At 37.7% G+C, this 12287-nt stretch overlaps 1 protein-coding gene across 5 annotated transcripts in view; it reads right to left on the bottom strand.

Annotated features, from left to right (window-relative positions):
- Window positions 1-888: 888 nt before the first annotated feature.
- Window positions 889-12287, bottom strand: part of LIMS1 (LIM zinc finger domain containing 1) — a 40401-nt gene continuing 29002 nt past the window's right edge. For 4 of the 5 annotated variants that reach the window (XM_041468471.1, XM_041468470.1, XM_041468469.1 and 1 more), the window contains exons 3-11: window positions 12211-12277; window positions 9981-10101; window positions 8989-9138; window positions 7704-7854; window positions 6832-6924; window positions 5397-5445; window positions 3213-3288; window positions 2772-2963; window positions 889-2392 (exon numbers count right to left, since the gene is read on the bottom strand). In XM_041468471.1, coding sequence (XP_041324405.1) covers window positions 2816-2963; window positions 3213-3288; window positions 5397-5445; window positions 6832-6924; window positions 7704-7854; window positions 8989-9138; window positions 9981-10101; window positions 12211-12277 — 855 coding nt within the window. In that variant the 3' untranslated portion in view covers window positions 889-2392; window positions 2772-2815. The remainder of the gene's footprint in view (window positions 2393-2771; window positions 2964-3212; window positions 3289-5396; window positions 5446-6831; window positions 6925-7703; window positions 7855-8988; window positions 9139-9980; window positions 10102-12210; window positions 12278-12287) is intronic. The other variant, XM_041468468.1, reaches the window with a different exon arrangement.

A 12287-nucleotide genomic window follows, 5' to 3' on the forward strand; every position in this document is an offset into this window, starting at 1 on the left:
TCATGAAACAGAAGGTGCTGCCTTGGTGAACAGTAGCACAGCATTCACCATCAGGAACTTGGAAACGGAAAAACCCAGCCTGTGCCAGGCCCCAAGGGCCACCAGAGTCCAGAGAAAATCTGAGGTCACTGTGCTGCAGATGGATATAACCCTGAGCAATGTGGATATGAGCCAGGTCTTGTCATTCAGCTTTGGGGCTAGTGACCCTTCCCAACTCTAAGCAGTAAGGCTGGGCACGCAGGCTGAAGGAGGAGATGTACAGTCAGTGTAACATGAAAACCTAGAAGTTAGTTATAACTGCAGGAGGAAGCAAGAGTGTGTGTAGTCTACTGAATGCACGGCACAGTCCAAAATTCCAACAGGGCTACTGTGCTAGTAGCCTACTAGCTACTATAAATTGTTAAGTAAACAATTTTTGAGGACATTTTAAGCTTGTATAGTCTTCAGCAGGGTCAGGGACTGACTACATTTATGAATGCTATGGCATTCAATGATTATGTAGGATGAAATAGCCAAAAAATGCCATACCTAGCAATAAACTGAAAGTTTGGAATGACAATTTCATTACAGTGAAAACAGGAGAGAAAAAGTTAACAGGAGGGTATATGTTTTACACTCAGACAAGATTCTTTAGGAAAACCTAGTGCCTGTGCCAATTCACAAAATATCCAGAAGAATCAAGCTATTCTTTATGAAACAAACTGTGGTTTCTTTTATGAACCTTAGAACTACATACAAACATAAAACTTTAGGAAAGGCATATGTCTCCTTTAAATTAGGATAATAAGGAAGTATTTACATAGTCACGGGTAAAAGCTCAGGGACCCAAGAGAGCCTTACTGCTTTCCCACCCATCTCAAGCATTTATTTCAGAGAGGCAATACAAGGTTTAATAACATGGCCTTTATTGATGACACAGGAAAGCAGATGTTTTAAAGTAACTAATTTTTCATAAACAGGAAAGAAAATTTTACTTCCTGTTACATAATTACAGAAAATCTGTTTAAGTCACTAATGTACAAAAGTAAAAAAAAAATGTTTGCATACTTCGTACCATGAAGAAGACCTAAGTAGCTGTATTTTCTATAACAAAGGAAAAAATAAAAACAAATTTGCATGGACAAAACTCAATAGTATAAAACAATTAAATGTATGTTATAAAGAATTTTTATTATTTGTAAGCTCAGTCCTTGAGGATGGCTAAAGAAGTAGATCCTAGCAGGATCAATCCTTGCATATTTACACACAGAGGTGTAAAAGTAATATTGCCAGTTAATTGAAATACGCATTTTCAGTATTGTTCTGAAAATCAATGAGGTCTAGAAGCTAGATTTTAAATGCAGATGTTCACATTTCAAATAAAATACTTCTTGCATCCTGTATAATTAAGGCAAAGTATGTTATCTTTTGAAAATACCTTCTATAATAGTTTTTGCATAAAAATATGAAATAAAATATAAAACTATATATATTTAATGGTATACTGTTATGTATGGTCCAGCAGAATAAGGCACAAAAAGTAAATAGAATGCAAAAGCATATATAGAAGTTAATGTGTTATTTTAAGTGGAATATAGCAAAATTCAAGTAGTTCTGAGTATGCTCGTTTCTTGCAATAGGAATACATTTTTTATATAAGTATCTCATGCTAAGCCTGATGTAGAAACATTCATCATATAAGCATAATTTGTCATTTTTATCACTTTATGTATGTCATCTGTACAGTGGATGTATTTAGAAATCTGATCGTTTCCAAACCATCTCAAATAAGGCTCCTTAATGAGGTGACTTGGCCTGAAATCCAAGTGTGAATTTTTCCATGAGGCAAAGTGTACTGGTTTCCTGCCCAAATCACTTGAGCTGGGTGAGTTTTGTCTGCATGCTTAATATGAAGGTTAATATTTTCACTAACATAAATGACAATACACATCCCTAAAGTTGGGCACATTTGCAAAGTTTGTGTGCAGAAGCAAATTTTCTCTCTCTGAAGAGTTCCACAGAGAATTAGTGTGCAGAATGGGCCACCTGCATCGGTACAATGGCATTATTGGTCAGAAACCTTTCAAGTGAGCTGGTATTTATTTTGGAAGTATGGTCTGTTTGTCAACAGGTAAGCATACATGTATAGAGAAGAGAGAATCTTAATATATGTTGGGTTGATAAAAGGCATGCATCAGCATCTGTTGTCTGACTGCAGCCTCAAAGCAGCAACTCCCCCCTACCCCACAAGTAGTATCTATAAGATTTTCACAATGAAGAGGAGAGCAGATGAAGTCTTTACTTCCTTCCCAAAGTTTCAGCTAATTTCTTCAGTCTTTTCTTCAACTCTAGGGGAAACTTCTCGTAACATTTTTTGCAGACAGGCTTCATATCAAACTCAACAAATTTATTCCTAAAACAACAAAGCAAAAGAAACAGACAAAGTTTTAGCAGATGAAATAGTGAAATTTTTTTTTTTTAAAAATCTCCTATTAAATGTGCACAAGCAAAAAATTAACCCCCCAATTTATACAAATACATTAAGTTACAAGTTCTATACACTGCAGACAGTGATTACAACACCCTGTTGAGCAAGTTATGCAGATTGTACCCAAAAGCTCATGTTTATTAACCGTGTAATTTAGAAAGCCTTTCAAATCTAATTGTAGACTAAACATAAGATAATGGAATAACAAGTTAGTATTTCAAGTTGCAGCTGCGTGAAAGATGTTTTGGTTTTGACTGCCATAAATTCATGCAAAAGTGCAAAAAAAACCATCCTTAGGACTAACCACAGAAGAAAGGAGCAGAGGTGGCCATGAGAAGGAAAAGAAGTTTACAAACAGATTGGCTTTTTCTTTTTCTGCTTCTCTTTATCCTTTGCGTCACGTTCCCGTTTGGCAAGTCGTCGCTTAAATTCATCTGGCATTTTCTCATAACAGTGTTTGCAGACAGGTTTTAGATCAATTTCAACAAACTTATCCCTTTAGAGTTAAACAAGAAAAAATAAAGGATGGGAAAGGAGAAGAGTTAGGAAGATTAACTGAAGGAAGACCTGAAGAAACAGTGGAAAGAGATGGAAAGTACTAAGTGGAGCAAGAGGAAGAGACACTTATTCCCTCGATGCTGCTTACATGTTTTTCATACAGTAACAGCTACACTATAGCAACATCTACACTTTGAAGAGAACTGCTGATATGTGGTGAAGACATCACACTTATCCATAAACTTACTTGAGGGTTAACTTAGTGTTGCAAGTTGAACAAGCGAAACAGTTCACACACCATGCCTTATTCAGAGCAGACACAACTAGGGAGATGGGAAAAAAAAATCATTAGCCTTACCAATGGAAAAAAAAAATTATTACAAAAATTTTAAGTTTACATATTCATGAGGTGTGAAGATCACTCATTGATTCTCATATCAAGTATTAAGGACCATAATAACATGGCCAGACTGGCGAGGCACATTTTAGAGTGTAAGGAGCAGGACTGTGAAGCATTGATACAGCTGTCCCTGGGGCAAGACCAGCTTAACCTATTTCTGCCTCCTATTTTTCGCTTCCACTTCATCTCATATCCAGCTGATCTCAGCAATGGTTCTGTGAGGCCAGGTTCCAACTTAATCAGGAAATGCTTCCAGCTGAAGAGCAATCCAGCACAATTGTGTTTATGTTTTCATACAGTTTCATTTCTCAGATCCAGTTCAGACTGCACTGCAATCAACAGTTGCATTTGCCCATCTGAAGAAAATAATGTAAAGCCAGCAGCCAGACACTTCTGGTAAATCAGCACTACCAAGGTGAAAAAAAAATGGACTCTCTTTATTCTTGGCTTTGAAGAGAAAGTAACTATATCCTTTTTGTTCTGTAGGTTCCTGTTCTTTCTCTCTTACAGTACAGCTTTCCAGTTTGCCCTGCCAATATTTTCCTAAGTTAGAGGAAGTGGGACAATATTTTACTTATAAATGTTTTTCTCACTTGATCTCTCAATGTTTTTCTCACAGTATTTTGTCAACAACAAGGAGAACCAAAATATTGTCATACAGAGGGTTTTTCCTGCACTATTGGGCAAGCATGTTCACAGATACACAGTTATTCCACTGCTTTCCAGAATAATACTAGGCAGGTGAAGTTCTTTGCTCCCAAGCAACCTCAGTAATGCAGCCATAGACACCCTCCTGAAAAACTGCTGCTACAGATATTTGTTTCACCCAACAGAGAAAAATACTGGATACCAAATTTGTGACAGCTGACTCAAAATTTGTGTGCAGAAATGAAAGAAGAAATGTAATTGAAGACATACACTGAAAATAAAGAAATTAGTGTATACTGTATTATTTTCAGTTCAGAGACCAAAACTTACAATATTGGTGTCAGAATATATGGTGAAAGATGAGAATCATACAGAGATGTAGTTATCAGAAAAGTTCAATTTCTGCTCATTCCTGTAAAATTTTCCTGAAAATGAGGACTCTTTCCTCTAAAACATTTTGTATTGTCATTCTGAAGGCACAGTGCAGTCCAGAAAATGTAGGGAAAGCACATCTACAGAATGTATGTCTTACCCTGTAGTTACATGACTGTAAACTATTTTATGTCTCTTTTTGAATGTTAGAAGGTTCCTCCTACTTTGCTAATGCCTTTGGCTTAGATGAGGCTAACATAGTGCTTACTTTGGATGGGGTAAATAGGTACATAATGTCACATTATTTCAGGTAGAATAATTTGCTTTTGGCATTTTATCAGAGCTAGTTATCAAAAAAACCCCAAAAAACAACCCTCAAACCCACCTCCTTCTCCTAAAAAACCCAATCAAACAATAACAAAACCAACAAATTACTTGTAGTTCTGCCTTTACAGGACATATATTTCCAAGTATGATCATTCCTGGTTTTGTGACATTATCATAAGCCTAGATTTTCAAAAGACAGTTGCTTGAAATAGGTAAATATCTCCAGGATTCAAAGAGACATATCGGGAACAAGGCATTTTTAAAAAAATTCCTAACAATGCCCACCTATGCCTTTCAGTATCTAAATATTTTTTCAATTTTGTCTCATGATCCACAAATTCATTTGTGGAGATGCCTGTATGCTCCTTCTTACCCTTGCATGTGTTCTTTTTTGAAGGTGGTGTGGCAGGAAGTGACTTCTAAGCATCTTCCAGCATCCCTGGCCTCTGCATGTCACTAAGGGGTTTCACAGTTTTCTTTGGCCATGGGGTGGTCTTCTACCATCATGATATGATGTCAGGTTTTCCTATCATTTGGTCTCTGACTAATCCACTCTAATTTAATTTCTGGTCAAGAGAACATCTGGTTTTGTTTTAATGAAAACTGGGCTGCTTCCCCCTTACTTTCACTTCTAAAGAGAACTTCCATCAAAAAGGAACCTTAAGGAAACAGAAAAGTGCTTACCATCTCCTTCAATCACACGGTTGCAATGGAAACAAACATCACCAAACAGCTGAAGAGGAAAGAGAAGTAATAAATTTTTAATATAATGATTTTATTGAAGGTAACTTATCAAACTAGCAAAACAACTATGTTTCAGCTGATGGGCACAATCACTTTCCTGTTTGTTCCAGTGAAATAAAGAAAATGCTGGCAAGTCTGGTTTGGTTTTCCAAGTACATTTTGCATCACCTCATCACAACAAGTCTTGATAATATTAAAGATGAAAACATTTATCTACCTTTGATTCTCTGTAAGTATGATTTTGTTTTGTTTCAAGATTTCTCTAATATGGAAGATTTGAAATACAGCAGTTGGTGTCATGTACATATGGTTACTAACCAGAAAAATGTAACATTTGGACTAACATGCATGACTAAAACAATGCGTTACTGTAACAAAATTTTATCTTTATTAAAAAAAAAAAAAATTCAGACAAAAAAAAAAACATTTTTCCAGGCTTAACATTTGTCCACAATATATAACAAGAAGTGCTAAAACCTTAATGTATCTTTTCTACCTGTAGTAGTTAACCTTGGAAAAGACATCCACTCTACATACAGCTCTTGTCTGGCCCATCCCAGCTGCAACACTATTACTACAAACGTCACAGCATTTACAGTCTGCAAGTGTACCAGCACCAATCATCTGCCCTTCATCACTAATGACCAATTAAGAATCCATCTGTAATTAGCAGATGCCATACAACTCCCAGGTGTAACCCCTCCTCGTGTATTTATGTAGGCAAGGGAGGTGAATGTGACATGACACAGATGGCTTCCAAAGAAAAATATGTCTGTGCCCTGTTGATGGGGTGGACTCCCCATCCAAGGGCGTCTGGAGAGGGGTGGTGCTGCCACATGTAACTTCTACATAAATGCAAGTGGTCACTAGAGGGTGTCTTCTGACAAATTTAGTCTTGGAAGTCTTTTATCAGCCTAATGACTGAGCAACAGCATACATCAACACACAGTGCCTTAGAGCAGCAGCGGCAGGGAAACCCACCCACTCACTGAGGCCTCCAAACAGTTAGTGAGTGGCAAATCTTCTTTAACTTCTTAGGAGAGATTAGTTGTCATTAGCTGCTCTGATCCACAGACACGTCAAAGCCATGTAACAGCTCTACTTAAGTACCAATAAGCTTGAAGAACAACTTGATACTCATTGTCCTGGCCAGCCTTTGTGAAATACCTGCAGGTTTGTTTTTTTTTTTTAATGCCACACAGATGAATAGAGAAACCTGTATAAATTAACTGCAACAGAACCTATGCTAATTGCCATTACACCCAGAGGTGCCTTTAACAAAACAGAAGAATGTCCATGGTTTTCCATCTCTGTCTAATAAAACCAATTTGTGAGTTTACCAATTAATGCCATTTTAAAAAATATGCAACCTTACCTGATTGTAGTGGGTTTCACAATATGCCAGGCCTTTTCTCTCATAATGACGATGGCCCAGGAATGGTTTTTCACATTTTGCACAAACAAAATGCTACAAAGAAAATAACAATAAAATTTTTTATCTTTTGGAAGTAACATTATTTTTTTCTGGAAAGCAAAATAACCATGTCCACTACTTAAACATGGCTGAAATCTACTAAGCCATCTTGAAAAGCAGAGTTAAAACTTCTGTTTCTATATTTAGACCATTAAAATAATATTTCTTTTAATGTCTTCAACATTTCAATCCAAAAGTTACAAAACAAAATCAAGCAATGGATTCTGCATTTTTATCAATAAACAGAATTAAGAGTTATTAAATAATCTGCATTATAATTATACCCTTGTGAAGAAAGCATTTCCTAGAGGAGGCTTTCAAAACAACAGAAGGAATAAACAAGTTATCTAATTAAAATGGAAGATGTGGAACTAAATCTTGTATGTGGCCTTGAAATATGAATTCTCACATGAACTGTTAAAGAAATATGTACCTAGGGGTATTATGATGCCTAGTAACATGTTTGTCACAGATTTGACTGCTTTTCCACATGTACTGCTTTGAGTTCTGAAATTTTATTTTGTAAGGACCTCGCTGGGCTTCCTTTGAATTATTTATTTTAGTTTCACAGTCAAAGCTCTCTGTAAGGTGACAAGTAACTAGTCACGGTGGAAGATCAGCCCCAATAAGGTTGAAGAGGGATTTGGAGAAGGCATTTATAATCATTGCTGCAAACTTTGAGAATCCTTTCATTGAAATTGAACAGAAAAATCACAGATAAATATGCTAAGGTTTACATTTGTAAGAGCGATGGTTTAGCATCTGATGTTTACCTCCACATGCCATTGTTTGCCCATAGCATTCACCACACGGCCTTCAATTGGTCTCCTACATGCCCCACAGATGGGGACACCCATTTTGTCATGGCAGGGTAAGCAGTAGAGTTCTCCTTTCAGCTCACGAGCGTCAGCAGTAAGTTCCTTCCTGTTCAGAAGTTAATGAATTGAGAGCATGAATGAAGGTGCTCAAAAATGCTTCAGAAATTATATTTATACTACAAATAATAATGCAGCAGCATCAAATATAACACAATTCAACACAGTTCACCCCTGGTCTCAGTAAGCTGAGAACAGGCTGCAAAGCAAGGTGCACCGAGTCTCTCTGGAAACAGCTACTGAGCTATTGTCATTCTGCTTTAGCAGCACAAATCTGTGTGTGAAAGCTGCACATGTTTGGTTTACATTCTGGCACTTATCACCAGTTTATTTTAGATTTGCATAACTGCAACTGAAAGTAAAATGTAGTCCTCTATATCTAGTTACATTTTCCTTGTATCAAACTTCAGAGAAAGAGAACTACAGACCCACATGAGCTAGGCTTATTCATTTCCCATTGCAGAATCTTATAAACTCCACTTTTTAGTAACTTGCATGGTTAGATACTAAGAACAGCTAAACCTTAAAAGTGACTGCAATCACAAATACTCTCAACTGGTTGCCACTGATATAACTCTACATACTGTTATTCAAATCAGCCTTTGCTGTGGCACTGAAATAGTAGCTTCCTTTGCAGCAGAAATAAATTAAGAATCTATGCTATGCCCTACATTGCTCCATGCTCCAATGCTCATCCTATACCTCTGCATCAGTGCAGGATGTAGAAATGTGCAGTTTCATGTGCTGCAGTTGCAGAAGATGATAAAATGAGATGGGAGAAGGCTTCTAAAAAAGACCGGTTTTAAAAAGAGAGAACAAAGTTTGGATGCCATTGAACTAAAAAAAAACCATAGGCAAGATAGTAATTCAAGCAACAAAAAAGAACCACTTCTCCTCCTAGCAGAATGGTGAGCTGTCATTTCACTACCACAGAAATGGTATCTGTGTCAATACTTCGTATTTTGTAAGGTACTGCTTTGTTCTGCAGAGTGAATCTTTCTTTATTCCCCAGCAGGTCAGCTGTTGTTTGAACCCACAAGCCAAAAGCAGTAACACACATCTGGCCACAAGACATCCAAACCCCACCCCCTCTTGTCAGATGTACAGGAGAAGTTTCCACTTTAAATTGACGAAGCAAATAAGCCCAGCATTATCCTGTTTCCCTTTGCAGAACTCAGGTTACCCGCAGTTTGCACAGTTGAAATGATCAGGGTGATAAGGATCATTTTTGAATATGAGAGGCTGTTCATCAATAATAGCATGACACTTCTGGCAAATGTACTTTCCCAGGCCTCTGGCTTTTTCCTTGTTATGGCAAGGACGGCAGAGATGTCTGAAACGGCATAAAAAAAAGAGAGGTAAGTATTGCTACCAGGTACTACAGTGCAAAATCTAAACCAAAAATCTCTCAGAACCTCATTTCAATCAGTTCTTTTTTGAGCCTTGTTGAAACAACTTCCTTGCTAGGGCAAACCAAGTTCAAAGCACCACAATGATTGCCCAAGTTCAGGGTGATCATTCAATTTTTCTGCCACCACAGAAATACAATTTCTTCAGCTGAGTTAAACCTTATGAAACACAGAAAACAATGTTTCTTATAGATTCTCGTTGATGAACATTTTATTTTCAAAATCTTAAAAATTTAGATTAGAAGACGTATGAGCACACAGGTCCTACTTCTGCAGATAATTCTGTATATTGTATTACACATAAGAAGCCAGTGGCCACATAATCAACTTGTAAAACATTCTTTTGATCATAGCTGGCAAAAATATCCTACTCTGAAGGGTCCTACTGAACATTAAGCAATTATTATTAAATATGGTGCCAAACTAGACCAAAATTGGAGAACCAAGTTGGAAAAAGAAAGTAAACATTTTTATAAAAAAAAATAAAATGCTTCTGTATTTGAAAGTTTTCTCTGTTATTACATATTACAATGACCCCAAAAGGTCACTGGGTAAAGAAAATGTTTACTATGAAACTTGGTGTCGAAGCAGTCAAAATGTCAGTATTTTAAGATCCTGTAGTTTTGTGATGCATGATTAGACCATACCACAGAAAATACTTCAATTGCTCCATTTAAGCTGGAAAGCCTCAGGAACCAAAACTTCTCAGTCCCACTATTAGTTCATTAATTTATGATCAGTTAACAGAAGGAGGGTGGAGATTTACCTGCCAGCATTCTTGACAAATCCAATATCAGCCAATACTGCTTGGCAGATATCACAGCAGAAGCACTCTGGATGCCAGCTATTGTTCATGGCTTTAATAACACGACCAATAATGAACTCACCTGTAAGAAACACAACACCAGGATGTAAAACACCATACTAGACAAACTTAAAAGTAACTCACAAATGAATCACTACAATGACTACAATCATCATTCCTTTCCTTATCCCAAAATCTGACACATTGCTTTTAATATCCCAGTTCTGATTCCAAACCCTGGAAATTTGGGGCTGTTTGTTGTTTTTGGTTATGGGCTAAAAGAAAATGTTTTTGCTGATATAGGACTTCTGCTATTAACGTACAAGTCCTTCTACATGCCCACTCCACCTTCTCTCTGCAATAAACCTATTTTGGTCCCTTCACTGGTTTTTCTGATCTGTTCTCAAGCTGTTAAGAAATTTATGGAGTACTTAATATAATAAGGGCTTTCTTGTGTCCAAAGAATTTTTCTCCTTCTTTTCTTTAAGAGTATGACAATGTTAACTTGCCACATACATAGCAGAGGTTTCAACTCCACTAGGACCAAGCCTTGAATGTATTCTATACTCAAGGCACAACAGAACTGAGCTTGGGTGGCTGTGAACATCCTGCAAAAAAACTACCATGGAGTCCAAATGCAAAGGTGCAGTGAAGCTGCAGAACAGTAAATCCAACACACACAACTTCTGACCTACCACAAGGAGTGCTGCCCCATAAGGCATTAAAAAAACCAGTGTAAGAACCAGTGTTTTGCATGCAGTGTGACTGTACTGCACAGGCAGTGGAGTGATGTCCATCACACGTGACTTAATTGTTCTCGTGCTGGGCAGTGTAGCCAGGGGTTCTGAGCAGTGCAAAATGTGTTGGGAGCTCAGCTTCCCAGTGCTGTCAGAGACTGAGCTCTGGCTTTGGGGAACAACTCCAAGAGCTGCCAAAGGGGAGCGATCAGGCAGGTAACGGTGTGGACAACAATATCCAGCATGTGACTCTGTCGCTTTCCCATGAAGTCATGGCTTTGCAAGAACAAATCCAATGGACTCCAGACATGTCAGGAATGCTCAAGGCCTCATCATTGACAACAGCCCCATTAACTTCATCCGTGTTTATTAAATACAAGCAGTGCAAAAGCCCAGCTCTGGGCAGGGACCTTGATGAGGTTTTAAAGGAGCTGGCAATAACAGGAGAGAGGACTGGAGAAGGTAGAGCTGTGTCAACTGTGCAGGAGAAATCCTAGAGATAGGCAGCATAGCTCCTCACAAATTGCCACCAACCCATTTCTTCCTCTTCCTCTACTTGTTCAAATCTGCAGCCTTAAATTCATAGTTCCATAGCACCTGCTTCCCTCTCCCTTGCTGTTCAACACCTCCCTCCACAAAAGGAAAGGCCTCACTGAGATAAATTAAAGCTTTAGCACCTTGCCAAAGGTGCCAAAGAAACACAAGGATTTCCAGAACAGTTTAGGGAATAGTCAAATAATAACCTCCCAGCTCTGGCCCAGCAAAATGCGTCACACACGGGGGAAAAAGAAAACATGCAAGTGATTACAGTGCAGCAGATGCACAAGCATCTAAATCAACAGTGGCAAATAAAAAGCAGTCCTCAGTATCATGTAGGATGGACATTAGACACTGAAGCCTGAAAGGTATTTGTTTCAAAAAAATCAGCGGGGGCCCAGCTGACCATCACTTGATTATAACACTAGATGATGAATATTGTCTCAGGTTCTGTGAAGTAGGACAGCACAGGTGGGTTTGACAAGAGTCAAAGCAGATGACAAAGTCTTGTTGCATGGTTTCAGCTACATGAGAAAGGACAAATGTCAGCACATATATAAATACAGATATAAATAATCAGGAGTATTATATATAATGGTATATACAATCAGGAGTTTATGAATGGTCAATGGTCAATTTAGCAATGGTTCATTGGATCATCGGCTCAACAGCTGAATTATTTACTAAAAGAATTTTAGTAAAAAATTATTTATTAAAATTTTTTATTTTTAAATCCTACTGGTTTATGACCTTTAGAAAAAGCAACTCCCCAGTTTCTCTGAAGTCTAGCTCATTCCTGAAGTACAGATGCTCAGCTGAACATAAGCACCTCCCAGGAAACAGATACAAGGGCAGCATCTTCCCCCAGCGACACTCCCATTTGTGATCAGTGTGAAGTTTTTCACCTTTAAACTTACCACATTGATGGCAGCAAGGGGCAAAAAGCATTTGAAAATCATGTTCACAGTACTTCCTCCCTTCAAACTGCAAATAG

This window comes from Pyrgilauda ruficollis, unplaced genomic scaffold (genome assembly GCF_017590135.1).
Source record: "Pyrgilauda ruficollis isolate IOZ18807 unplaced genomic scaffold, ASM1759013v1 scaffold22, whole genome shotgun sequence".
NCBI lineage: Eukaryota > Metazoa > Chordata > Aves > Passeriformes > Passeridae > Pyrgilauda > Pyrgilauda ruficollis.